Below are 27,805 nucleotides of genomic sequence, written 5' to 3'. Positions count from 1 at the left end.
AAGACAGAGGCCGGCTTATTTGTAGAATGGTGTCGAATCGCTTGCGTTAGCATTAGAGTGATCTCTATAATCTTCACGGGGAAGTAGCAAGGCTAGGCAACATAAGGAGCCAACAAAATCACGGAGGATCCAGGCTCCCGGTAGAGGACAGCCGGGGACGCTCACAACTGTCAGAGATGTCCCTGCTATGTGTTGGAGGTAAGAGAAAGAGGAATTAAATAGAAAGTATTGGATTAGTCCTCTTTTGTATGTGAATGGATTACTGAACTCGTCCTATTTGTCAAAATAGACTAGCCTAAGTCCAATCAAACATCGTTTTTGAAGGACCTGTTTGGAGTTTTTGTTTAATGAACATCAGCCAACCAAGACGACCGACAGAATAGATGATAGTCTTCTTGTGACTGGCAGTGCGTTTTGGTGACAAATCATCAGCATAATGACCACAAATTCAATCGAGAACAGGTTGTCGACAAGATCTTTCTTTAAAAACGGTAGCCTACCCTTAATTGTGTATGAAAGGAGCAGACTATTCTAAAAAGACTGGGATGTAATGTAAAGCGCCTTGAATTGCACCATCCATATTCACAATGGCTACATGTATATGTGAACCCGCAAAGCCTATCTAGTTGTGACATAAATGCGGGTCATTTAAATCAAATGAAAATGTAACTTTATTAGTATTCCCATTTTAAAAGCAATTTATTCAATTGTGATTACCAGCTGTAGACTATTACTCCATGTGGGTATCCCCGTTTCAGTTGTGCTCGTGCTGCTACTGAGTGTCATGCTAGTTCGTGCGTGGGTAGTCACTGTCGAGAAGAGAGGATGCCCCTGCTGCTGTTGCTGCTGCACAGCTACCGCTTACAATACACGATTCCCCAGCCGCGGTCGTGAGGGAATACTACGGGGGTGTGCACGATGCGCGTCGGTGTCTATGGACAGAAATGCCATTTTCCCTACGAGAATAGGCGTCACCTCATCACGCCCCGTTTCCGAGAAAGCCCCCGATGCTATGATTGTTTTTCAGAACCTGATGTATAGCACTCACTGTATTGGCTTGTAAACTAATTAACCAGAGAAGTCCACAAACTCCATCCCCGCTTTTGCATATCCGGCAGGATGTCATTGGGACGTGCGGGAGTTGGTCATTCATAAACAGGCGAGCTCACTGTAGATGTCAATGAATGCTGTCATAGGTTACTTAGAGTGTAGCTTGTCTTACATCATTTTGTCTACCTTGACTGTCACTGTCAGCCAGATCGCACAGAGATTCTCAGACTTCCATATTCTCTCTCTCTCTCTCTCTCTCTCTCTCTCTCTCTCTCTCTCTCTCTCTCTCTCTCCCCCTCTCCCCCCTCCCTTTATCACAGCCACACACGTTCATACATGAATACAGTCAGACAGAATCTTTGTACCATCACACCTTTATGTGTCCTTGGCTGCCTGGTTCTAATCCACAGGTTTCCCTTTCTGACAGGTCCATCTGACAGGTTCTAATGGCATGAGCAGTACTCTCATTCGTTGATTAATCTGTCTGTTGTTCTTTGAGTTAATGGCATAGAAGACCATTGACTGTGTGTGTGCACATGTGTGCACATGTGTGTGTGTGAGAATGAAAGACAAAAAGAGAATGACATTTTTTATTAATTTACCAGACACTTTTATCCAAAGGAAGGTTAAGGCTCTGTTTTTGTGGATGGAGGTGCTCACTGAATTACTCCATCTGAAAGATGTATGACTCACTGTTGTTATAAGGCATTAGCTTCCTGCCTTCTGGAATCCAATTCCCTTTTCATTGATCCTCCTCATGTACTGAAATATGACTGAGGTTGTTTTTAGTCCTGGTTGTAAAACACAATCAGCCTCATTCTGTTTTCATCCTCCTGAACAGTTGGTGAGGGATGAAAAAACCAACCTTCCACCATCCTGTAAATGATTACATTTTCAGCATGCACATGTGTACCACATAGCAGTGTTTAGAAAAGAGAACCAGATCTGTCGAAGAGGTTTAGACATTCGCTCTTGTAGGAAAATGTTGAGGTCAGCAGTAGTTTGTGAATTACTGAACATTTCAGTTGAACAAAATCCAGACAAGATAGAATACCTTATGTCCCTCTCTGGTATGATAACGACTCTGTTTCATACCAAACCTGCAGATGTGTGTGTCTCTCGCTGACTCAGGGTAATTTTGCGTTCACAGATTCTCTTTTTGCTGTCGCTATGGAGATTGGGGCCATGCAGGCAGGCCCATGGAGATTATTATGGGATGTGTGGGAGTGGGGGGGATGTTGAATAGGAAAGCTCACAGTGTGCAGTATTTTTTTATAAGCAATGTATGGAGCATGTTGTTTAACAGGAGTGTTAGGTGTATTCTTAGGCTAAAATATATGTTGTACTTGTGTGTGTAGATGGGAAGAGAGACAGATTGAGAGGATAGAGAGAGGAGCGAGAGAGAGAGGAGAGAGAGAGAAAGAAAGAAAGAGGAGAGCATTAAAAATGGATGTTTTACGTCAGAGCTGGTTAAAAGGGATGCAGAGAGAGAGAGAGAGAGAGAGAGAGAGAGAGAGAGAGAGTGCTCTAACACAGACACAGATACACACTGTTCCTTTTGACCAGAGGTACCGCAGAAACATGTCTCAAAAATTGATTTTTTTAAACCAGCATTTCAGTCTAGATTCTAGATTCTACTTCCTTTCATTCTACCTCAGCTGGACTGCAGATTCAACATTTGTGTTTCTATGTATGTATCTATAACACATGGCCTATGCATTGTAGCTCATCATCACACCAGTACCCTATCCTCCTAATGCAAGACGTGTGAATCACTGTAGGCCTCTGGCACTTGTGCCATAGGCCCTGCCAAGATGTCTGTACCTTATGGCACAGGAAGTGGAACTGCTGGGTTGCTGGTTTAATTTGTACATGCAGCGAGCCTGGGTTATAGTCTTCAGTGTAGATCTTCAAGGAGCAATAACGCGTGTCTCCGTCAATAGTGTACAAAAGAACTAGGGAGATACAGTAGCCTACTTCTGAAGCTTGTCATGGGCACACGCATGCACGTCCTCCTGCTCTCTCAGTGAGTGGGACTAGAGCACTGAAGAGAAGGCGGTGGGACATTGTGGAGAGAAAATACACCCAGCATGCAGTGTGTGTATGTGTGAGTGTGTGTGGTGTACTCCTGACAGATGGTGCCTCCCCTGTTTGACTCTATCCCTCTCTCTGTCTCAACAGTAAAGAAAGCCAAGCTGGATGGACCTCAAGGTAAGGGCCTGGATTCTAGAATGAGAAAAGAGCTATTTTCGGACAGGGACAAGGACAGAGTGTAGCGCAGAATCACCAATTATCAGTCACCCTTCATCCCTTTCCTTCTTTGTCACCTAGCCCATATAAGTTGGAGGATAAAACGTCTTAAAACTCTTGCGTAGACATAACTCCCTAAAAGCCAAGTTGTCCTTTCCTTGATCTTAATTGCGGTATCTTTTCCTTTCTGGCCCTGACAGAGAAGTTCAACACCTATGTATCTCTGAAGGTGCAGAATGTGAAGAGCACTACCATCGCTGTCAGGGGCAACCTGCCTAGCTGGGAGCAGGACTTCATGTTGTGAGTCATCTCTCCTCTACCTCTTTGACTTGACCTCTCACACTAAGCCCCTGTCTTCTCTGTCTTTGTCTCTCTCTCTCTCTCTCTCTCTCTCTCTCTCTCTCTCTCTCTCTCTCGCTCTCTCTCTCTTATATTGTTCCCTCTCAAGTACATGTTCACTTTACCCCTCCCTCACATATTCACCTCTCAACCGTATCTTCCTCTTTGTTTAATCTCTCGCTCACTTTATCGCAGCCTCCTCTGCCTGTAGGTACTCCCTCCGTCCCTCCTCCCTCCCTTCCTCTTTTCTCCCTCGGTACCGCTATCACTCTCCCTCTTCACTCTGCCTTCCCTTCCTTCCTCCCTCCACCCTCTCCCTGGTTCTTCCCCTGCCCTCGTGTCTGCCTCGCTTCCTCTAGTTCTCATCCTTCTCCCCTCTTACGCAGTCGATAGTTTCATGGTGTTTTACATCAGGTTCATGTCTCTGTCACGGGGGCCACGTGACCGGGAGTCAGAAGAGAGCTTGAGGCCTGGTGTATGGTGATCGGAGGGATGCTGTACAGCGCTCTAGCGTGTGTGAGGGTGTGTGTGTGTGTGTGAGCTCTTGTGTTCCCTGCTCACAGTGTCCTGTGGGCTGGTGGGATGTACAGAGGCGTCGAGTGTTGTAACAGTGTTGCACCAGAGAAGCTGTTATGTAATGGATGCTGCAGAGGTTCACAACCCCTCCTTCAAAACTGATTTTAAATGGCTCCAATCCCTCCGTCCCGGCAACCAATCAAAATAGCACTTTCCGTAAAAAGAGTCACCGCAAGAAGAATCAAGGAATCCGCCTTGCCTCTTTTTTTAATTAAAGTTCTGACTTACTCCCTCCAGGCATTTTATACAATCTCTCCCTCCCTCCCTCCTCTCCCTCTCTTCTCCTAATCACACTCCTCTCCCTCCCTCTCTTTATTTCTTGCTCTTGTACACACTGATGTACTCACAAATACTCTCTCCCTGATTACTTCAACAACTCTCTCTCTCTTTCTCACTCTAAGAATTCCCTGCTGTGTTGTAAATGCTGTGTGTTTGAGATTCTTACAGGCTCTTTCCCACGGAGACATGTTTCCTATTTGTAAGCATCAGTTATATGTAATTACTGAGCACACAGCACTGAATGTATGTGTGTGTGTGTGTGTCTGTGTGTGTCTGTGTGATATCAGCAGAATCTTACAGTTACATGTTACGCCCAGAGCTCGAGTCAGCCCCTTCCTTCTCCCTTCCCTTCCCTTCCCTTCCCTTCCCTTCCCTTCCCTTCCCTTCCCTTCCCTTCCCTTCCCTTCCCTTCCCTTCCCTTCCCTCCCTCCCTCCCTCCCTCCCTCCCTCCCTCCCTCCCTCCCTCTCCTCTGTCTGAGCCTGCCATTCAGACACACTCATCTGGAAACCTTTGTTCCCTCTTCCTTTCTCCTGCTATCTCCCCTTCTGTGTCCTCTCTCCCCTCCGCCACTCTCTCCCTCTCTTCCTATACCTCTCTCTTTCTCTATTCCTCTATCTCTCTCTCTTTCTCACCCTCCCCCCCCCATCTCTCTCTCTCTCTGTAGTGAGATTAACAGGCTGGACCTGGGTCTCACGGTTGAGGTGTGGAATAAAGGCTTGATATGGGACACTATGGTGGGCACGGTGTGGATCCCCCTGCACAGCATCCGCCAATCAAACGAGGTATGGTCCCTAGACTGTGATATCCTCTACAGGAGGGCCCAGGGGACTGGCTCATGTGTGTGTTTCTGTCTGCAGGAGGGCCCGGCTCATGTGTGTGTTTCTGTCTGCAGGAGGGCCCGGCTCATGTGTGTGTTTCTGTCTGCAGGAGGGCCCAGGGGACTGGCTCATGTGTGTGTTGTGTTTCTGTCTGCAGGAGGGCCCAGGGGAGTGGCTGACCCTGGACTCCCAGGTCATCATGGCAGATAATGAGATCTGTGGGACCAAAGAGCCCACTTTACACTTGGTGCTTCTGGACACCCGCTTTGAACTGCCACTTGGTAAGTGACTGACAGAACCAACAGTGAATACATAAATTGACAGAAAATGCTGTAGCATATTCATTTTAAAGAACAGATAGTGTACAATATGGTCACTGTACACCGTCATACAAAAACACACAAACCTGACCTACATTCCTCAGAAAGCCAGTCTGGTCTGTATGTGTGTGTCTGTGTGTGTGTATGGTGGATTCTGTCACCACAGCTCTGTCCCCCGATCATTGATTGGGTGTAAATGCATACTCTTCCCCCTCCCCCGGAGGGGGGGAAGAGTATGCATTTAGCCTACACCTAACTCTTCAATCAGGCCAAGCCTATTTATAGGTTTTGGAGCAGTAGGGGAAAAGGCTCACTTTCAATGTCATTTGTTAGTCAGTGGAGTCTAATACACTGTATAAGGACTTATTAAAGTCCTTCATGCAATCCATCTCTGTCTGTGCGGCTCCGCTGAGGACGCGCTGAGGTTGGCTTTAAGAGACGACACACCTGCACCGTCTTTGTGTGTGTGTGGGTTTGTGTTAATGTGTGTATGCTTGCGTGTTTGTCTGTGTGTGTGTGTGTGTGTGTTTGGTGCTTATCATCCGTTCAGACTTTGTCTGGGATTCTTGCTTGCAGATATCCCTGAGGATGAGGCGCGATACTGGGCCAAAAAGCTGGAGCAACTCAACGCCATGAGGGATCAGGATGTGAGTGATATATGGATCAACCCCTCATGTCATAGCATCAAAGTCATCTCCATATTGTGTCCCTTCACAGAACTTCAGAAACTGAAAATCTAATTAAGCTTCATCTAAGAGTGTGCACATGGTGTTATGGTGTAACTATTCTAGGATTGAACCTATCTAAGTATTTCAGATGGCCAGTTCGCCTAAGTGTGTTTGTGTTTGTTTGCTGTTGCAGTACTCTTACCAGGAAGAACAGGAAGGCCCACTTCCTGTCCCGGCAACTCAGTGCTGTGAGTATCCTACCAATCAGCTTCTGAGCTTCTAATGAAATGTAGATTATGATGCCTACGAGAGATATGTGCATTTGTTTAGTGTGTGTGCATATGTGAATATGTGTGTGTGCTCTACATACATCCTATGTGTAGCTGGTATTGGCCTTAACAGGAGATAACTGCATGCCTACTGATCAATAGGATGAGATGTCCAGGGCTGTGCTTGCTTCTGTGTCTCCTCTAATGGTGGTGTCTGCACGCATTGCTGAGACAGCTCTCTGGGGGGAAGACCAGACACTGGGAGCTGCACACAGAGAGACAGAGAGAGAGAGAGGGAGAGAGAGAGAGAGAGAGAGAGAGAGAGAGAGGGGGAGAGAGATAGAGAGAGGGGGGGAGGGGGGGAGACAGAGAGAGAGAGAGGGAGAGAGAGAGGGAAGGGGAGAGAGGGAAGGGGGGGGGAGAGAGATAGAGAGAGAGAGGGGAGAGACAGTGTTCTTAAACTGTAGCTGTCATTCTCTAGCATTTTGGTTGAAAACATAAACATAAATGGATGATTTGAGTTGATCACCTGCCAGACAAGGCTGTGTATGGAGGACTCTGTCTCTTGTGTCTCCAAAGACTTGTCTCTAAATACTTGTATCCTTCTTCTTCATAGGTAACTGGAGTCTCTGGGGAGACCAACAAAGTGAGTATGAAAAGCACATCAAGTACGTGCACACGTGCGAGTCTCAGTGTGCGAGTCTCAGTGTGCGAGTCTCCGTGTGCGAGTCTCCGTGTGCGAGTCTCAGTGTGCGAGTCTCAGTGTGCGAGTCTCCGTGTGCGAGTCTCAGTGTGCGAGTCTCCGTGTGCGAGTCTCAGTGTGCGAGTCTCAGTGTGCGAGTCTCTGTGTTCGAGTCTCAGTGTGCGAGTCTCAGTGTTCGAGTCTTCGTGTGCGAGTCTCCGTGTGCGAGTCTCAGTGTGTGGGCCTCTGTGAAGCTGGGATTGGCCTCCTCTCTCATCTTAACTCTTGATTAGCCCGTGGTCTTACATAAGCAGCCATTTGACTCGCCCACATTACTGCAGTGTTTTAATCCATTTGATTCCCTTTAACCAAGATGAGAGAGAGAGAAAGACAGACAGTCCAGACAGATGAGTGTATGCCTTGGCAGGTGAGGTGATCCGTTTAGAATGGTGGTCCCGTGGTGCGTCTAGGCTACAGCAGCCTGCACCAGACCACAGGATGAGGATGTGCAGTGATAGGTGGATAGCCAGATGACTGGGGGGGGGCTGTTCCAGCCCATTGAAACGCCCCTGGGGAGGTGTGCGCTCTGATCTCTGGCTGCTACTGCGAGAGACGGGAACCTCCATCTTAACCTAGACACGGACAACACGACACTAACGTGCCGAGAGCTCGCTTAGCTTTTTCATTTTCTATGTGTGGACCCTGAATGACCTAGCCATAGCAGTCACACAGGGCTTTTATTCTGGTGACAATGACAACCCATTAGTATTACCAGTGATTTTATTGAGCTACGTGTTGTAGTCTGTTGTAGATAAGTGCTGTGGATCATTCTGGAACAGATATGGCAATAGACAGAAAGAGATACTTATAGATACACAGAGAGCCTTATAGACAGAGAGACTTGCAGACAGAAAGAGAGACTTACAGACAGAAAGAGAGACTTGCAGACAGAGAGAGACTTGCAGACAGACAGAGACTTGCAGACAGACAGAGATACTTGCAGACAGAGAGAGACTTGCACACAGACAGAGAGAGACTTGCACACAGACAGAGAGAGACTTGCAGACAGAGAGAGACTTGCAGACAGAGAGAGACTTACAGACAGAAAGAGAGACTTGCAGACAGAGAGAGACTTGCAGACAGACAGAGAGAGACTTGCAGACAGACAGAGAGACTTGCAGACAGACAGAGAGACTTGCAGACAGACAGAGAGAGACTCGCGGTGAGATGGGCAGGTAAACGTGTCTTTCCTCCCTGTGCCCCTCCCCTCCTGTACGTGTGTGTAGATGAGGACCCAGACAGCGCTGTGGACGACCGAGACAGTGACTACCGCAGTGAGACCAGTAACAGCATGCCTCCGCCCTACTACACCACCTCCCAGCCCAACGCCTCCGTGCACCAGTATCCCATCAGCCAGCAGCGCCACGCCTCCCGAGGCTCCGCCCACCCCCACTCCACCACCAACAGTCAGGACCCCGACTACCAACAACAGAGAGCCATCAGGTGTGTGCCTGTGTGTGCGTGTGTGTGTGCGTGCGTGTGCGTGTGTGTGTTCTACCGCCATGCTCGACCCCTGTGTCTCTCTCCTTGACTTGGCCCCTCTGCTGTACCAGCAGCAGAGCTTGCCGCCGGCCTGTTCCTTTCAGACTGAGAAAAAGACACTGTATGCTGGCCGCTGTTCCTCTTTCTTGTTGCCACTTCATGCATTATTCAACCAGCCATCTCTTGGTCAATACTGAACAAATGATCCGACGTATTCTGTGTATGTAAGTGTGTGTTTGTCCACAAACTCCCCACTCCACCCTCTCCTGCCCTCCCTCCCTCCCTCCCTTCTCCTCTTCACCTCCCTCTCTCTCTATCCAATTTAATAGCCCCATTCATCATGGAGTATAAATACTGTACTTCTCCACTGTTTGTTGCCTTCACGGCCGCTTGTTCGGTTTCATTTGTCAGCCTGCTGGAGGCCTCGCTCACCTCTTGTGTTCTGCTCTATTTCTTCCTGGCTGTCTGATACTCACGCGTCACCATTAGCCCTCATTGATTAGCAGTCAGAATAGGACTTGGCCATCCTGTGCCTGAAGGAGACAATTTTAGTATGCCTAGTGGAAAGGGGAGCATCGGTACACTGTGTGCTTTTACACACCTGCAACCACATCATAATGAAACCGCATGTACAGTACACAGTGTGTCCATGAATGAATCCGTAAAGGGATGGATGGAGGACTTGAGAATGTCTGCCTCTCCGAGTCTGTTATGGGCCTCTTATCCTTTGCTTCTCTCTCAACCGGGCTTTCCTGCTGCCGCACGGACCACATCGTCCCAACACTCGCTCCTCCCTCTGCCTCTAACCTCGCTGCCTCTGACTCTAACACTCGCTGCCTCTCTCTTCACCTTCTCCACCTTCTCCCTCCCCCGCGTCCTCCGCCCTCCCGCAGTCCCACGGGGAGCTACGCCTCGTCGGCGGAGCTGAGCCGGTGCAGCAGCCAGCTGAGCGAGGAGGAGGAGTACGGGCCGGGGTACGGGGCGAGGGACCCCTACGACGAGAACGATTCCTACCACTCCTGCCACTCCTCGGTCAGCTACAGCAAGGAGGGCTCCCCGGACTGGGACCCGGACGAGACCCAGGGGGCGTACAGCGACGAGGGCGGCTACAGCAAGGACGGGGGGGAGGAGGGCGCCCTGTACGAGGAGGACGACGGGGGGCTGTACGAGGGCGAGGAGGACGGCCTCTACGAGGACGAAGAGATGGCGTACGAGGACGAGGACGGGTACCCCCTGGACGGGGCCCTCAGCGAGGAGCTGGAGCCTCCGTACACGCCCACCCCGACCTCCACGGCCCCGCCGGCCTCGGAGCCGTCCGGCGCTAGGCCTCCCCTGGAGAAGCAGGCCTCCCTGCACCAGCAGCAGCAGCCGCCCAGCCAGCCGCCGAGTCAATCCCAGAACCAGGCTCATCCCCCGGGCGTGGCTTCAGCAGCACAGCCGCCTGGTCAACCCGCCGGCAAGCCCCAGCCTCCCCCACCCTCTCAGCCCCAGCCCCAGCCTCAGCCCACCCCGGCCCCTACCTCGTCCTTCTTCTCCATGGCCAAACCGTTTTCGGCGGCGGTCACGGGCTTGGCCTCCACCTTCCTGTCCTCTGTCCCCTCAGCCCAGCCCTCCCAGCCTCAGCCTCCAGCCCCAGCTCCAGTGCCCCAGCCCCAGTCTGCGACCACGTCTGCCGCCCCTCCATCCCACCCATCCACCATGGCAGCTCCTTCCCAGGCCCTCTCCTCCACCACAAGCCCCCCCTCTCAGCCTACCCCGTCATCTGGCCCCCCCCAGGGCCCCGCCCAGGGTCTCCCTGCCGCCCAGTCAGTGGCCCCTGTTGCCCAGCCTCCCCAGCCAGACGACCAGCGCCTCCTGGGGGAGGAGGAGCTGGTAGACCGGGAAGCACGGACCCCCCCGGCCCAAACAAAGGAGGAGTCTCTTATGAAGGAGGAGCTGTTGGAGGAAGAGGAGGAGCGCTACGAGCCCAGCCCGCCCCTCACTCCTGCAGAGGAGACACAGCAGCCCCCTGAGAGGTAGGAACCAGGAAGATGCAGAGAAGGAAACACACACCACACACACACCCACCGCCTGTCTCTCACACACACCCACCGCCTGTTTCCCCCACACACCCACCGCCTGTTTCCCCCGCACAGCACCTCACAACAAAGCAGTGTAAACCGTTCATGGACTGAATGGTGTGCCCCATGTTTTACACGAACCCCTCTCCTCCAACGATACCATGAGCACTCTGACAAGCCTTGGAGTTGCTGCAGACAGTAACACGACAGATAAACAGTGTGGTGTTTCCCTCCAGTGCTCCTGTGGACGAGGAGCCCAAGGAGCCAGTAGACCCTTCAGTGAGAGCCAAGGAGAACTGGCTGAGGATCATCAACAAGGTCCGACAGCAGATACAAGAGGTGAGTTCTGTCCTCTGCTCTGCTCTACTCTACTCTACTCTTCTGTTATCTGCTCTGCTCTACTCTACTCTTCTGTTATCTACTCTACTCTGTTTTATTCTACCCTACTCTACTCTACCATAATCTACTCTACTCTACTCTGCTGTTATCTGCTCTGCTCTGCTCTACACTGTTCGTCTCTACTCTACTCCCCAAATCCTGGCGCTCCCCTCCCTGGGCCTGCCCACCTGGCCTCTGTTCCCCCTGTCCTGCAGCAGAGCCCAGGTCTAACCTCAGCATCACAGCCTGGAGAAGAGCAGTATCCTGGGTGTCCTACACATCATAAAAATGTCTGACGTACTTTCCAAAAGCTTTGAAAAATGCATGTGTTCTGCATTATTTAGTTTCAAGGACATGGGCTGTGGGTGCCCTGTGTCTATTTTGAAAGCACATTTCTAAATAGAAGACCAAATGTATTTTACATAGAACATTTAATATTTTAAACTATCTGGAAGTGCAGAATGGGTGTAGACCGAGTCCATTCGACTTCAATCTAAAATAGCTAACTCACCAGTCTGTCTGACAGACCCACTAAACAGACCCACTAAAATTATTGATTTCTTCCGCAAGATTTAATTTGGCTTGATCAATTGATTTATTCACTTGCATTTATTCACATATCATTTTATATTCATTACTTTTGAATTCCGTTGTGCCAATGATTAATCACCTGCTTCAATGTTTTTGTTTGTGGTTGTCGTTTAACTGGCGTTTATCTTTCTTCAGTTGATTTCCTTTTTGTTTGTTTGTTTGTTTGTGCACTACTATCACTTTGTTTTTTCTCCAGTTTCATGTCATTGCCATAGCGACACTCACATGCACACTGGTCGGCCATTATTGGAGCAGTCTGTCAGGTGGGTACATGCTGATTGGTCCTGCGAGAGAAAGAAGGGTGTCCGTGTTGGCCACTGGTATTTGTAATGTCCTGCCAAACCCCTCCCAGTCCAAACATGAGCTCGTGCACAGCAATCCTTCATCTTCACAGTCCCGCCCACTTCGGTTTGGCCTCAGGGTCATTGTCATTCTCATCCTATGCTGTGTGGGGTAAAGTAGGAGCTGGTAGAGTCGTGTCCAGGGTTCCTGCATCTGTAGCAGTCCCTCAGCCAGCTCCTCTGGGCCCACCAATGACGTCAGAGACCCAGGGCTTAGTGTGGGAGGCATCCCAAGGTTTCCTCAGTAATAACTCCCCCTATGGGGATGTTTCATTGAGCCTGGTGCCAGAGCAAGGAGACGGCCACACACTGCAGTAGGGTAGGAGTCACGGTGTGGGAGGGCCTGATGTCGGAGGTCACGGAAGGCCTGTATAGTGGTTTTCCTATAGTGGGTTTCCAGGTGTGATGGGAACAACGGGACAGTACAGAGCGTGTTGTCGCTCATGGTCGGCACGGTGTGAAGGTCTCTCTGTGGATAGAATACCTGGGCATATTTAGAGCTGTGCTCACACATAGATTCCTAATGTGCTGTATATATACTCAAACTCCCACACACACGCCTGCACACACATCACGCACACACACACACACACGCACACAAAAAGCCACACGAGTACACACAGAAGCCGTATCAGATACCTCATCTTTCTCTCTTCCTTTCATCCCTCTCTCAGGCCCGAGGAGAGACGTCCCAGTCGCTGTGGTTTGGTAAAGGAGGGTATGTTACTTTCTACATCGTTGTTGAGGCGTTTGAGGCTGAGGAAACACTTTGTATACATTAAGCTCCCTTACAAAATGTACTTTGACATAAAAGTTCTATATATAACTTAACACTTCACACAACTTCCATAAATAACTACCTACAATAAGCAACTTAGAAACAGTTGGCCCCATATCCCATTTGACGCAGTTAATTAAGTTTAACAGCACACAGAGCTAGTGAGTATGAAGTGCTGGAGCATTTGTACATAAGTATGGCCTGACTGTGAGTGCTGAGGTGCTGGCAGTGTAAGCCAACCGCACACCAGGCCTTTGGCTAGGATGTGGGCTCTCACACATACTGCCTGTTCATGAAGCATCAGCCTACAGAGCAGGTTTTGTCTTGAAATAAACTCGAAAAGTCTCAAATAGATTTCCAAGTTGAAACATTGTGCTAACCCACCTTCAGCTCCATTTTGACAGTTAGAAGCGGTTTAAAGATGTTCCTTTTCCTTCTCAGGATGGGTGGGGCCCTGTACAGTATCGACAGCATGCCTGACCTACGCAAGAGGAAAGCCATACCTATGGTCAGAGACCTGGTGAGAGACCGAGAGTCACACACACCCTCCACCCATTCACACACACACCCTCTGCCCCCCTCACACACACACACGTGCGCCCGCATACACACAAGCACATCCACATAGGTATTAAGATGTTATTGTTTTCTCCAACTAGTCTCTCTAGACCGCTACTGTTTTATGCTCTCTGAAATTGGGAAACCAAATAAGGGATGCCTGTTTGGCAGCACCTATGCTGACAGGAAGTATATATAACTGTGGGGCTCACCGTTGCACCCTCTGAGTCATGTAGGTGATGTGCTGACAGCCGCTAAATTACACGCCTGCACACCAGCCGAGGAGGAATAGATTAAACTGTTATGTGGAGGTCAAGGCAAGGGAAGCAGAAGCACACACACACACACATGCAGACTCCCACATGCAAATGCAAACATATATACAGAAGATAGTCCAGGAAATAAGTTCCTGTGCTCTGTTAGGCCTTATCAATGTGTATAAACATAGCAGTGTGTTACCCAAACAGACCAATGATAAACAGTAGAATACCTGATGATTGCTGTAGTATTCCTGACTCTCTTCCTTCTGTTCCTCCCCGTCCTGAGATGCTGCAAGCCATGGTGAGTACCTGTACACCCATCACTCTGACACCTAGTTACCCAGTACCTTCAGCCTGACTCAACTGTTTACGTCCCCTCCCTCCCCTCCCTCCCCAGTCCCTGGTGCAGAACTCCCGTAAGGCTGGCATCACGTCAGCCATGGCCTCCACCACCCTGAACAACGAGGAGCTGGTGGGTCTCTTTTCACTCCCGTTTCCACCACCACCGGCTCGGTGAAGTTTCCGTTTTCTAACATTTGAAAAGGGAGCTAACTGTACAGTAACAGGCCAAGAGCTCAGCTTGTCATACTTTGTCACTCCCCCCCCCCCCCTCCCCCCCACTGCAGAAGAGCCACGTGTACAAGAAGACCCTGCAGGCTCTCATCTACCCCATCTCCTGCACCACGCCCCACAACTTCGAGGTGTGGACCGCCACCACGCCCACCTACTGCTACGAGTGCGAGGGCCTGCTGTGGGGCATCGCCCGCCAGGGCATGCGCTGCTCTGAGTGTGGCGTCAAATGCCACGATAAGTGCCAGGACCTCCTCAATGCTGACTGCCTACAGAGTAAGGATATTGGGGGGAAAGAAGAAAAAATGTGCACACACACACACAATTATGTACGCACAGTCTGTTCTTCACCCTGCGCACACACACACACACACACACACACACACACATGCACACACTGACAAACAGACACACCCATCCAAACTCCCCCTCCCTCTCCTCACTGCTCGATTGACATCCCATTACTCTCGTCCTCTCTGCTCTCTCACTTTCCAGTCCCTCTTCCTTTCCAATTTCTCTCCTGAGTAATGTGCTGTCATTGCCCTGCCTCGCTCTCCTCTCTCACTTTCAAAGTTACTCTCGGCAACTGTATTACTTTCCCTAATTCACATTCACCCAGGAGCATTTTCAGCCAAATCCCTCAGTGATGTAGTGCTTCTCTAATGTCTCTCCTTCCCCTGTCTCCTGTTGCCTATAGAGACCTCCCCGTATGGTCACGGGGTTAACCTGAACCACCCTAATGATCGTTCTTTCTCTTTCTCTCTGCCTCTGATTTCATGTTTTCTACTCCCTCCCTTCCTTGTTGGTTTATCTCCGTTTTCTTGCACCTACCCTTCTCACCCCTGTTCCTCTCTCTCTCCTTGGTGCTTGTCTTCCCCCCATCTCTCTCCCTGATGCTTGTCTTCCCCCCATCTCTCTCCCTGATGCTTGTCTTCCCCCCATCTCTCTCCCTGATGCTTGTCTTCCCTCCATCTCTCTCCCTGCTGCTTGTCTTCCTTGCATCTCTCTCTCTGGTGCTGGTCTTCCCTGCATCTCTCTCTCTGGTGCTTGTCTTCCCTGCATCTCTCTCTCTGGTACTGGTCTTCCCTGCATCTCTCTCTCTGGTGCTTGTCTTCCCTGCATCTCTCTCTCTGGTGCTTGTCTTCCCTGCATCTCTCTCTCTGGTGCTTGTCTTCCCCCCATCTCTCTCCCTAATGCTTGTCTTCCCCCCATCTCTCTCCCTGATGCTTGTCTTCCCTCCATCTCTCTCCCTGCTGCTTGTCTTCCCTGCATCTCTCTCTCTGGTGCTGGTCTTCCCTGCATCTGTCTCTCTGGTGCTGGTCTTCCCTGCATCTCTCTCTCTGGTGCTTGTCTTCCCTGCATCTCTCTCCAGGAGCGGCAGAGAAGAGCTCCAAGCAGCACGGGGCGGAGGACCGCACCCTGAACATCATGGTGGTCCTGAAGGACAGGATGAAGATCCGGGAGAGGAACAAGCCCGAGATCTTCGAGCTCATCCAGGAAGTGTTCGCCATCGTCAAGGCAACCCACGCCACACACATGAAGCAGATCAAACAGAGCGTCCTCGACGGGACCTCCAAGTGGTCCGCCAAGATCAGCATCACTGGTGAGATCCCAGCTGGGATGGGAAGACCCACAGACCTAGTTTAGGCTGTTTGGATCTAACATTAGGAACACGCCTAGAAATATGTCAAAATAATGGACTGGAGTCTAGATGTGTGGCTGTTCATCCCCCTGACATCCCCCTCTTCTCCGTCCCGTAGTGGTGTGTGCCCAGGGTCTGCAGGCCAAAGACAAGACAGGCTCCAGTGACCCCTACGTCACCGTCCAGGTGGGCAAGACCAAGAAGAGGACCAAGACCATCTACGGGAACCTCAACCCCGTCTGGGAGGAGAACTTTCACTTGTGAGTCCATATAGGCCCTGGAGCACACTAAGTCTGGAGCACGCTGATCATTGGACTGTTCTCACGACCTCTGTACATCTGTCTGTCTAATATAAGAGTACACAACAGAGGGCCCCGGCTGGCCCGCCTCGCTCATCCTAGTCTGTGTTGTGTTTCTGTCGTCAGCGAGTGCCACAACTCCTCAGACCGCATCAAGGTGCGTGTCTGGGACGAGGACGACGACATCAAGTCCCGCGTGAAGCAGAAGTTCAAGAGGGAGAGCGATGACTTCCTGGGCCAGACCATCATCGAGGTCCGCACGCTCAGCGGAGAGATGGACGTCTGGTACAACCTGGGTGAGCCCTGGAGGGGGGAGGGAGAGAGCAGGGAAAGGGGGAGGAGCAGAGAGGAGGAGGAGGAGGAGATAGATAAGAGGAGCGAGCAGGAGGAAGAGAGGGAAAGGGTGGGGGAGGAGAGAGAGGAGGAGGGGAAAGAGAGGGAACGAAAAAGGAGAGAATGGTTTAGCTAGGTTCAGGTCGGTGGGAGGTTTAGACCGGACGTTGGTGTTGGTGTTAGTGTGTGAGCGTGTGTGTGTGTGTCTACCCTCCCAGACAAGCGAACAGACAAGTCAGCCGTGTCCGGAGCCATCCGCATGCACATCAGCGTGGAGATCAAGGGAGAGGAGACGGTGGCTCCTTACCACGTCCAGTACACCTGTCTGCACGAGGTCAGTCCACACACACACACACAGTCACCCCCCCCCCCCCCCCCCCCCTTGCACACAAACACACAGAGCTCTCCTCCAAACACACGTTGCTCTCGGCCCACAGCACCTGTTCCAGTACACGACAGAGGAGCAGAACGGCGGCGTGGTGAAGATCCCCGACGCCAAAGGAGACGATGCCTGGAAGGTGTACTTTGAGGAGACGGCCCAGGAGATCGTGGACGAGTTCGCCATGCGCTACGGCGTGGAGTCCATCTACCAAGCCATGACGTCAGTCCTCACCCCGTCATCCTTCCATCTGTAGAGGCTCGTAGTCCAGGAACTACGCAGTCACACGACTGTTGCTAGGCTTATTAGTTGACAACAAGAAAATACAAGTATACCGAAAATCTTACGTACCTGTAAGCACATTCCGACACGCTCAGAGTCGCTCCGGTGAAGAGACCCTTCTAGCGAGGCTGGGAGGACTCTGTACTGAATAGGTGCCGTCCTTTGTGTTCTCACAGCCACTTCGCCTGCCTATCGTCCAAGTACATGTGCCCGGGGGTGCCTGCTGTCATGAGCACTCTCCTGGCCAACATCAACGCATACTACGCCCACACCACCCAGTCCTCCAACAACGTCTCCGCCTCCGACCGCTTCGCCGCCTCCAACTTCGGGGTGAGTGTGCTCCGTTCCACCCACGCTGCCCACCCACGCTGCCCACCCACGCTGCCCACCCACGCGTTATATCTCTGGCTCACCGACACGGCCATTCACCGAAAGATATTCTGAGGGAATTATGATTTATGAATAGGCTCAGCTCCTTATGAGATTTTGGTCGTCAGAGTTGTTCCAAAATATTAGGTTTTGGTCAAGTTTCTGTGAATTTGCTCCAAATGTCCAACCAGAAGGGCCCATTCATATCTGGCTCTACGTTTCTTAGCTCATTTGAACTCATTGTGTGGAGAGTCGTTCCTGCGATGTTAAGGGTTGTTTGTCTGTGTGTTTTTCTCTGTCCTGTGCAGAAGGAGAGGTTTGTCAAACTGCTGGATCAGCTGCACAACTCCCTGAGGATTGACTTGTCCATGTACCGGGTACATAACTCAAACTGGTTTACTCTATCCTACCTGTTTCTATCAGTCACAGCAACACTTCACACTGCCATTTGTGAACACAGTATGTGCTAGGATTTGGTTATTCGTCTGTTGAACCCTTTGCTATTTGCTTGAGACAATGTGTCAAAGACTTTGTTTTGTTGTGGCGTTGTTCTAATTTGAATATTTCTTGTTTGTCATATTTTTCTTCATTTGGTTGTCGGTGTCAGTAAACAACCTGTTTGTCAAGCATCGCTCTTTTGAGTCCTGCTCTGGGTTTGACTCGGGTTGTTTGCATGTCTCATGTGCTTGTTTGCAGAACAACTTCCCTGCCAGCAGTCCAGAAAGACTTCAGGATCTCAAGTCCACTGTGGACCTTCTGACCAGCATCACCTTCTTCAGGATGAAGGTATACGGGCTCACGTTTTCCCTCAGTGTTAATGAGAACATTTCGAACCGGCTCCTTGAACGAGGTGGAATGTTGTGGAAATTGTTTCAGGCACAGATCACATCATCTTCCTCCCACTAAAAACCTGAACCGAGAGAAAATAGTTGTGTGTAACATGTGTGTGTGTGTGTGTGTGTGTGTGTGACCTCTCAGGTCCAGGAGCTCCAGAGTCCGCCCAGGGCCAGCCAGGTGGTGAAGGACTGCGTGAAGGCGTGTCTCACCTCCACCTACGAGTACATCTTCAACAACTGCCACGAGCTCTACGGACGAGAATACCAGACCGATCCAGTGAGTGCATGTGCGCGTGCCAGTTCGTGAAATATCGAGCGTTTCCATCAGTGTGTCTCTGACCAGACCCCCATCCCCTCTGCACCCAGGCCAAGGCTGTTGCCCCTGATGAACAGGGCCCCAGCGTCAAGAACCTGGACTTCTGGTCCAAGCTCATCACCCTCATCGTCTCCATCATAGAGGAGGACAAGAACTCCTACACACCCTGCCTCAACCAGTAAGCTCTGCCCAAGGCCTCCAGCACGGGCCGCTAACCACTGCTGGAGACACAGTGTAGTCCACAGAGACTTGAAACTAGATTTATAGGCTGTGTGCATTCACCCGGTGCCTTTCTAATCACACGGCTACTGTAAGGGCATACGCTTTGTTCATGAAATGGTGTCTGAGTCATCCGGGATGAGGCTGGCTTTGTGATAAGACGACGTCATTGATGCCTACATCCTTGACACTGTACTACTGCCCCCTGTAGGTTTCCGCAAGAACTGAACGTAGGCAAGATTAGTGCAGAGGTCATGTGGAACATGTTTGCTCAAGACATGAAATACGCCATGGAGGGTAAGTGTGTGTCTCTGTGTGTCTCTCTGTGTGTGTGTGTGTGTGTGTGTGTGTGTGTGTAACCCTAGTCCTAATATGATGTCATTGGTTTACAGAGCATGAGAAGAACCGCCTGTGTAAGAGTGCTGATTACATGAACCTGCACTTCAAAGTGAAGTGGCTTTATAACGAGTACTGCAAGGAGCTCACCACCTTCCAGAAACATGTGCCTGAGTACCCTGCGTGAGTCCCGCACACCCCAGCCACTAGCAAGGAGCTTTATGAGGGTTGTAACATGTCCACAAGTGGCTGGGTAGTCTGTGTTTAACACCCCCCCCTCCCTCTTCTATCCAACAGTTGGTTTGAGCCATTTGTCATCCTGTGGTTGGACGAGAATGAGGAAGTGTCCAGAGACTTTCTCCACGGTGCCCTGGAGAGGGACAAAAAGGATGGGGTATATTAATCTTCTGTACATTTGACTTTTTCTCTTTTTCAAATGGACTGTCTCATGGCTGACATCGGCAAGGGCCAACGAGGGAGCGGATGGTTCTCCCTCCTGTTCATATGTTTAGACTGGAGGCAGGGAGGCAGAGAGGCAGGTTAGAGGACTCAGCACAGTCGATACCGGGTCAATACCCAGACGGCGGCAGAGGTACCTGGCAGACTGCATTCCCGCAAGAGTTGGAATCGCACACATGTGAACACACACACACACACTATATCTCACAGTCCCTCTCTCTTTCTCTCTCTCTCTGTCTCTCACTCTCACCGTGCTCTCCACACAGCGTGCGGTCTATACAGTGGAGCTCAGGCTATTCATCTGTAGTCCTCCGGGTCCAATTACTGTCGCCCACAGCAGCTTCCTGTTTCCTGTGTCAGCAGGAAAGCAGTCCTCGGCCCCGTCTCCTCACAGCACGCTCAATAGGCCGCTAATAACAAGGCTGTTAATGAGGAGTCTGCCCCCCATCATCTCTGGTGTCACCCCCCCCCACCGCCTCCGGGTCACCTGGGCTGGTCCAGAGCCACAGCACAGCTCAGAAGAATAGCTATAGCCCCCCCCCCAGCTAGCGGTAGTCAGAGCAGCGCAACCGCTGCAGGCTTGCGCTCACTTCTGTGTGAAGTCATCATGTCAAATGTTTCTCTTTCTTCATCCCTCTCTCTCCCTCTCTCTCTGTTTCTCTCTCTCTCCCCTCGGGCCACAGTTCCAGGTGACGTCGGAGCACGCTCTGTTCTCCTGCTCCGTGGTGGACGTGTTCTCCCAGCTCAACCAGAGCTTCGAGATCATCCGCAAGCTGGAGTGCCCTGACCCTCAGATCGTGGGCGACTACATGAAGAGATTCGCCAAGGTGACCAGGGGGATTTAGAACTCTCCAACATGTCAGGTGCTTCAACTCACATATCTTTAAACCTCTCTCTCTCTCTCTCTCTCTCTCTCTCTCTGTCTCTCTCCATCGCTCGCAGACTATTGGCAACGTTCTTCTGTCTTATGCTGACATCATTGCCAAGGACTTTGCAAATCACTGCTCCAAGGAAAAAGTGGTGGGTCACAATGCAAGTGATGTATGGAAATCAGCTGAATGGGGCCTGCAGGGAGAGGTTGATCTTAATCACTCTGCCTTTCCCCTCAGCCCTGCATCCTCATCAATAACATCCAGCAGCTCCGAGTCCAGCTGGAGAAGATGTTTGAGGCCATGGGAGGCAAGAATGTGAGTGCTGCTGCCCCAGTACAGCCGCTTAACTGATCCCATTCAAACGCTGCTCAGTCAACTCAGGCCTTAAGACCAGTCACTAGTTAACAACATCATGTCCTGTCCCCAGCTGAACGTGGAGGCCAGTGACTTCCTGAAGGAGCTGCAGGTGAAGCTGAACAACGTCATGGATGACCTCAGCAGGATCTTTGCGGTCAGGTCAGCGGATGTCTAACAGCTGTCTGCTGAAACACAGTGGATCATGACAGACAGCCTGTCGTTCTGTATGCCCTGTAGAAGACAGCCTGTCGTTCTGTATGTCCTGTAGAAGACAGCCTGTCGTTCTGTATGCCCTGTAGAAGACAGCCTCTCGTTCTGTATGCCCTGTAGAAGACGGAAGAAACCTCAACACTAAATGTTGTTCCAGAATCTGGTTCGTTGTCCCATGTCATTCAGATGTGTGTGTGTGCGTGTGTGTCTCGTGTAGCTTCCAGCCCCACATCGAGGACTGTTTGAAGGAGATGGGAGACATCCTGGCCCAGGTGAAGGGTCAGACCGTGCCCGCCAACGGAAGCGTGGTCCAGGATGCTGACAACGTCCTGCAGCCCATCATGGACTTCCTGGACGTCAAGTACGGCACACGCACATGCACACACTGATTGACAGAAACACATCAGCATCACACCGACACACAATCGACGCCCAAACGGTATGCACGCGTCTCTTTACACATTGAGTGTGTGCGTGTGTGTGTGTCTGCGTGCGTGCGTGCGTGTGTGTCTGCGTGTGTCTGTGTTCCAGCCTGTCGCTGTTTGCCAAGATATGTGAGAAGACGGTTCTGAAGAGGGTGCTGAAGGAGCTGTGGAAGCTGGTGATGAACACCATGGAGAAGACCATCGTGCTCCCGCCCCTCACAGACCAGACGGTGAGCATCTGTCTGCCGCTGGCGCTGACGCGCACCAGTCACAACACACTGACGAGGAGAGTCGGAGAGAGGCTGCATATTGACAAGTGAACCTGTTTACTGATTAGAATATGGGGGGGAGGGGGGGGGGGGGTGTTTACTGGCGCAGGCCTCTCTACTGGTTGTTGATTAGTTGGTTCTCATCGTCACCCCATTTTTTCTCTCTGTTCCTCTTCTTCAGGTGATTGTAAGTACATTGTGTGTGTGTGTGTGGATGTGAGAGGGCGTGCACACGCACACTCATGCACGCCTGTGTGGAGTCTCTCTGGTCCGCTGTCCAGTTACAGCTGGGACGGTGTCACTTGTTCCCTCTCCTTCTTCTCCGTCCTGTGTCCCTCCAGCCCCCCCTCCTCCATCGCTCTCTCTTTCCCTCACACACCTGGTCCTGTAGCAGATGGGAGCATGGTGCACGAGAGGCCTGACCAGGAGTCCCCCCCCCCAAAACTGCCCCCCCCCTCTCTTTCCTGCGCGTCTAGCGCTCTGTATTTCAACTTTTGTCCGTTGACACCTTGCCAATGACAAGACCCGTGTTGTGCGTTGAATGTGTTGGATATGTGAGCTGTTCACATATGACCACATCTGTCACCTGCAGTATGGACTTGATCAGAAGAGTGGACCGGCCTGTACCCACCTCTTCTCCCTCCTCCCATCCCCACTCCTCTCCCCCCGTCACCCCTCATACTTAGATCACTGGACATTCCGGTGTGTTCCTCTGTATTTCTGCCCTCTTTGTGTCTTTGTTGCCTCCTCAACATTTCTCTCTCTCTCTGTGTCTTTCTCTTTCTCACTTTCTCTTTCCTTCCTGTCTCCTTTGTCCACAACAGGGAACTCAGATGATATTTAATGCTGCCAAAGAGTTGGGGCAGCTCTCCAAGCTCAAGGTAATGATGATCAACTCTGGTTTCTTTTTTTATTTATATTAAATATGTGTGTGTGTGTCTCAGACTGTCTTCTTTAACCCTCCTCGGTCCTGCAGGAGCACATGGTGCGAGAGGAGGCCAGGGCTCTGACTCCCAAGCAGTGTGCAGTCATAGAGCTGGCACTGGACACCATTAAGGTACACTGGACAGCACACACAGTCTTACAGCGACTTTCTCATGAGGACAAATCCATAGTAACGCAAATGCACAATTGCTAAGTTCAGCTAAACATGACTTGTAACAGATTTGCTATCTATCAGCATTCGTACAGCATCATATTGAGGTAAAAAATGATAAGCATAGCATATTCATCGTTTTGTTCACCACACCTGCTAGCAAAGATACTTTGCGATGCGGCGAGTAAATACAGACTGTTCCTTGACTACGAATTCCGTAAAACGATGCACTTCTTATTCTTGATCTTGTTGATTTACACATCGCTTTGGATGAAAGTCTACGCAAATTGTAAATAAGCAGAGTTCTGTCTGCCTCTCTGTCTGCCTGTAACTTGTCTTTGTCTCCATACAGCAATACTTCCATGCAGGTGGAGTTGGTCTGAAGAAGACCTTCCTGGAGAAGAGCCCTGACCTGCAGTCTTTACGCTACGCACTGTCCCTCTACACACAAGCCACAGACAAACTCATCAGGAAGTTTGTCCTCTCCCAGAACGCTCAAAGTACGACATGTCTGTCAGCTAGCTGTCTGTCTGCCGTCTGTCTGTCTGTCTGCCTTGCTTGTTGTACTCCTCTATCCTCTGGTCTTTCCCCTCACCTCTCCTGTGGTCTCTCCCCTCACCTCTCCTCTGGTCTCTCCTCTCTAGTACATGGAGGGAAGGGGGTCAGGTACACCCTTAATGAAGACACCTTACCAGAAAAGGGTAAGTGATCTGCGGGCCAGTCCTCACTATTCCTCCCCACCATCTTCCTCCAACCAACCCCCTCCCCACCCCTCCGGTGTAAACAGCAAATTTGAAAACAATTACCACAGGCTATTATACAGACTGCAGCAGGCTAGGCCCATTCAGTTTTTTCAAATGTTTACCTACCCTTCACATCATATATCACAGTCTTACTGCCGAGCCCTTGCATTAGTAGATTGCCCTAATACAAATCTAAATACAAACCTTTTTGAGTTCAGGCCTGTGATACAGCATGACATTTTCAAGGCGACCAGTTCTTTCTCCATTCTTTTCTATCCTCATTCTGGTTCTTTTTGATGTCTTCCCTAACTGACTGCATCCATCTCCCCCTCCCCCCTCCCTGTGTCTGAGCAGCGTCTGGGGTGGAGTCGGTTGGAGAGGTGGTCATGCACGTGGAGGTCTCACCCCAGCCCAATGGAGAGCACAAGGTCACAGTGAAAGGTGAGATGGGGGGAGGAGGGACACAGGGACGGGGAGACAAGATCAAGAAGAGGAAGACCTACTGTCGCCTCTACGTTCTTAATCCCCTGCTTACCTAACCCCTGTCTCCTCTCCCTGTCTCCTCTCCCTGTCTCCTCCTCCTTCTCCTCCTCCCTCTCCCCCTCCATCTCCCCCTCCCTCAGTGGTGTCTGCCAACGACCTCAAGTGGCAGACCCAGGGCTTCCGGCCCTTCGTCGAGGTCTTCCTCATTGGCCCCCACCTCAGTGACAAGAAGAGAAAGTTTGCCACAAAGTCCAAGAACAACACCTGGTCTCCCAAGTTCAGCGAGAGCTTCCAGTAGTGAGTATGAATATTGACCCAGTTGCAACTCTAGTGTGTCTTCAGAACTAGAGCTTGTCAGACAGGACAGCTGGACATTCGTGCGACACGCAGGAATAAGGTGTGGAGGGGGTATAGTTGGAGGTCTAAGGCCCATTTGACCGTACACACGTCACATACAGTATGAACAGAAAACGATGGAACACTCACGGCTAAAGTATAATGTCTCTCTCCCCTCTCCACCCCTCCCTCTCCGCTCCCCGCCTCCTCTCCCCCCTCTCTCCTCTCCCCCCTCTCTCCTCTCCCCCCTCTCTCCTCTCCCCCCCTCTCTCCTCTCCCCCTCTCTCCTCCACAGTGCCCTGGGCACCGAGGTGGGCCCGGAGAGCTACGAGCTGCAGGTGTGCGTGAAGGACTACTGCTTCGCCAGGGAGGACCGCACCGTGGGCATGGCCCTGATCCAGATGAAGGACATGGTCTCCCGAGGCAGCGCCACCTGCTGGATGCCCCTGGGGAAGCGGGTGCACATGGACGAGACGGGCCTGACCGTGCTGAGGATCCTGTCCCAGCGCAACAACGACGACGTGGCCAAGGAGTTCGTCAAGCTCAAGTCAGACCAGCGGTCTGCGGAGGAGGGCCGGCCCAGCTGAGGAGAGAGACCCCCCCCCACACACACACACACACACACACACAGGACAGATTTCTACACACAGATACAAATAGATACAGTCCAGTCCAGTATATATGATCATATGCAGATATAAGAGAGAATTATGTACTGGGTTTAGCCACATACACAATGAATATACATACACGATAAACACACACACACACACACACACAGTCGAGACACACGTACACAGCCATGTTTCGCAGCACTGATATCCTTCTACAACATTCTTCCTCCTGAACCCAGTCTAACAGCGGGCTCAGTGTAGGATTTACAATCATGCCAGACACATCAGCTCAAACTATTTATCTAATCATCTCTCTCTCTGTCCCATGCCCACCACCAATCAATCCTGTTCCATTCCCACCTCTCTCTGTGCACCCCACACTATCACAATTGTACATTTTAAATCTCGAGATGTAATATATATAGAAAAAAAACATATGCGGTCATGCGAGTTTGAGACAGATCACTTTGCACTTTGATTCTTTGCTTCTCCTGGAGCTTGGTGGTGAGCCACGCTCCTCCTCCTCCTCCCCTGCCTGCCTGCGTGTCCTTTCAGCCTGGCCTCCGTCTCGTCTCCATCGTACTCTGGTCGCCCGGTCTTCCTGCTGTGTGACGTGTTGTGTGGAGGCCTGCCTCCATTTCTGGGCCAAGATCAGGGCCCAAATAATCACTAGAGAGGAGAAACTACCGGATGATCCTAGCCCGGTAACTAGGCCGGCGTCCCCCTAGTCTTGGTCACGTGATGTGTTCCCCCGCATGTTGACCCCCGAACCCCCTCAAGAACACTGTGACTCACTCGCTGTTACCGAGGCAACAGATGTACAGACCTTCTACCCCCGCTCACTCATCCCCCCCGCGCAGACATGCACACTTGACAGCTGGTCGTCAACGTTTAACCTTGTACACATCACCTGGGGCATTTCTATTTTGAGACCGAGAATATATGGATGTGGAAGCGTCGGATAGGAGCTGAGGAGTATTTTGTGGGATTACAAGACGTGTGTGATGGAGGAGACTTGTTTGGGAACATCATGTTGGGTCATAGTGCATGTTGAAACACTGTGTGGGGTCACAGACACCAACACCTTTAGTTACATGATGCATTGTGGTCCCTGGCCTTCAGCCCCCAGGCACAACTCTCACTCACATGAAAATCACTACCAAGGAGCAATACCCAAAACATCCGATAGACTATCCGTTGTTGTTGTTCTAGTATGTTCAACTGTGTTGATCTCCCTTGCACAATTAAAGCAAAGGGCTACATGACCAACAGACAGGACAGATGTCACACAAACACGTTATTCTGTGGTGCAATACTGTGTGTTGTTCTCATGGCAAACCAGCCATGTCAGTTTTCCCTTGTCACTCATCCCCTGTTCCCCGGACGGCTGCAGGAGTCTGTTCGAAGGGACTTCTTTGACTTAGTCACACTCTGGAATCTCTGACTTCAGTGAATTAGTCTGTGAGACAATGTGATGGCAGAACAAGAGAACTGATCCCCTCCTCACATCTGGGCCCGCGGGCCATGGGTTCTCCATCCACGGTATCACGAAGACCTGTGGGTGAGTCGACCAAGGCAGTGGACAGGACTGCCCATGTCTGACTGCTGTATGAAGCTCTCGTCTTTCTCAATCCCTAACCCTTCGCCGGATCTGTGTCTCTGAGGCAATACCTATCTGGCTGTTTGTTTGGACACTTAGTTCCATTCTAAAAAATGAAAAGCCTATACTATACCTGTGAGCCCTGTATGTACACTTTATGTGTGATTGTGTGTGTGTGTGCGTGTGTGATCTGAAAATGGACATCAGACATATTATCTCAGTGTGGTTGCAAGCAATATCCTTAACCCAAATGTAAACTCTGCACATACACAGTACCTGCCCTGTAGTACACTTCGTAGGAGTACGAACTGCAATATCCAACTCAAAGGAACAGATCTGTCATGGACTTCTATCACAATACCCATCTCATAGAAGAGAGTGTTCGTATGCATGCTTTCCATGGAGTATTATGTCGGAATACCAAACTCTGAATTGATCTGAGAATTTTGACTGACATCTGACCTTATCCTACGTGCTCGATGACCAAGGACTTGTTTGTAGAAGAGTCTTGTGGAGCACGCGATGATCATGATGGTGACATGGACTCAACTCAAACGGACCAGCTTGTGTTTTTATAAGACAGTGAATGGCTTCCTGGTTGAACTCTTGTGAAAACGACTCCCACCACCACCATCACTCCTACCTCCCTAAACCACATGCTTCTCACATCTCAAGTGTATAGAAGAGACCCCATTTGAATGACATGTCGGTTTGAATGCTATTGAACGTTTACATTGCCAACGATAGGTGTGAGCACAATGTGTACTGCTGAGTAAAGAAAGGAATCGCTCGGTGAGCATGGGGACAAGCTAGTGCTGCTGTTTCCTATCCTGAGGAGCCTAATAGGAAACTGACTGTGATGATGAAGGGAAACGTTAAAAAAAAATGGCGGATCGGTTGTTTTAATCATTGCACCTCTGTTCAACCAAATACAAGGGATCTGAATGTCATTGCTAATCACAATGGCCTTTTGTCTTTTCTCTCACATCATGTTAAAGGG

General features: G+C 50.7%; 2 protein-coding genes across 2 annotated transcripts in view; one reads left to right on the top strand and one right to left on the bottom strand.

The window, feature by feature from the left end:
- Positions 1-27,805, bottom strand: part of LOC136959289 (methyl-CpG-binding domain protein 3-like) — a 165,623-nt gene that overhangs the window by 123,642 nt on the left and 14,176 nt on the right. The gene's annotated exons all lie outside the window — the stretch shown is intronic.
- On the top strand, positions 177-25,178 carry LOC136958861 (protein unc-13 homolog A-like). The gene is made up of 41 exons (XM_067252980.1): positions 177-198; positions 3,232-3,261; positions 3,501-3,600; positions 5,160-5,277; positions 5,471-5,594; positions 6,210-6,280; positions 6,495-6,549; positions 7,187-7,216; positions 8,539-8,755; positions 9,688-10,809; positions 11,091-11,193; positions 12,839-12,882; positions 13,384-13,462; positions 14,158-14,232; positions 14,387-14,606; positions 15,703-15,933; positions 16,091-16,232; positions 16,398-16,567; positions 16,823-16,938; positions 17,042-17,205; positions 17,442-17,595; positions 17,943-18,011; positions 18,331-18,420; positions 18,613-18,747; positions 18,837-18,964; positions 19,217-19,302; positions 19,398-19,524; positions 19,639-19,735; positions 20,484-20,627; positions 20,743-20,820; positions 20,910-20,987; positions 21,100-21,188; positions 21,457-21,600; positions 21,771-21,894; positions 22,758-22,814; positions 22,910-22,990; positions 23,382-23,529; positions 23,674-23,730; positions 24,127-24,213; positions 24,396-24,552; positions 24,887-25,178. Exons 1-41 carry the CDS (start codon positions 177-179, stop codon positions 25,176-25,178), a joined length of 5,655 nt encoding a protein of 1,884 aa, XP_067109081.1.

Source organism: Osmerus mordax, chromosome 16 (genome assembly GCF_038355195.1).
Source record: "Osmerus mordax isolate fOsmMor3 chromosome 16, fOsmMor3.pri, whole genome shotgun sequence".
NCBI classification, from domain to species: domain Eukaryota; kingdom Metazoa; phylum Chordata; class Actinopteri; order Osmeriformes; family Osmeridae; genus Osmerus; species Osmerus mordax.
Note: the sequence above shows the minus strand (reverse complement) of the source record. Positions and strands in the feature narration are given on the sequence as shown.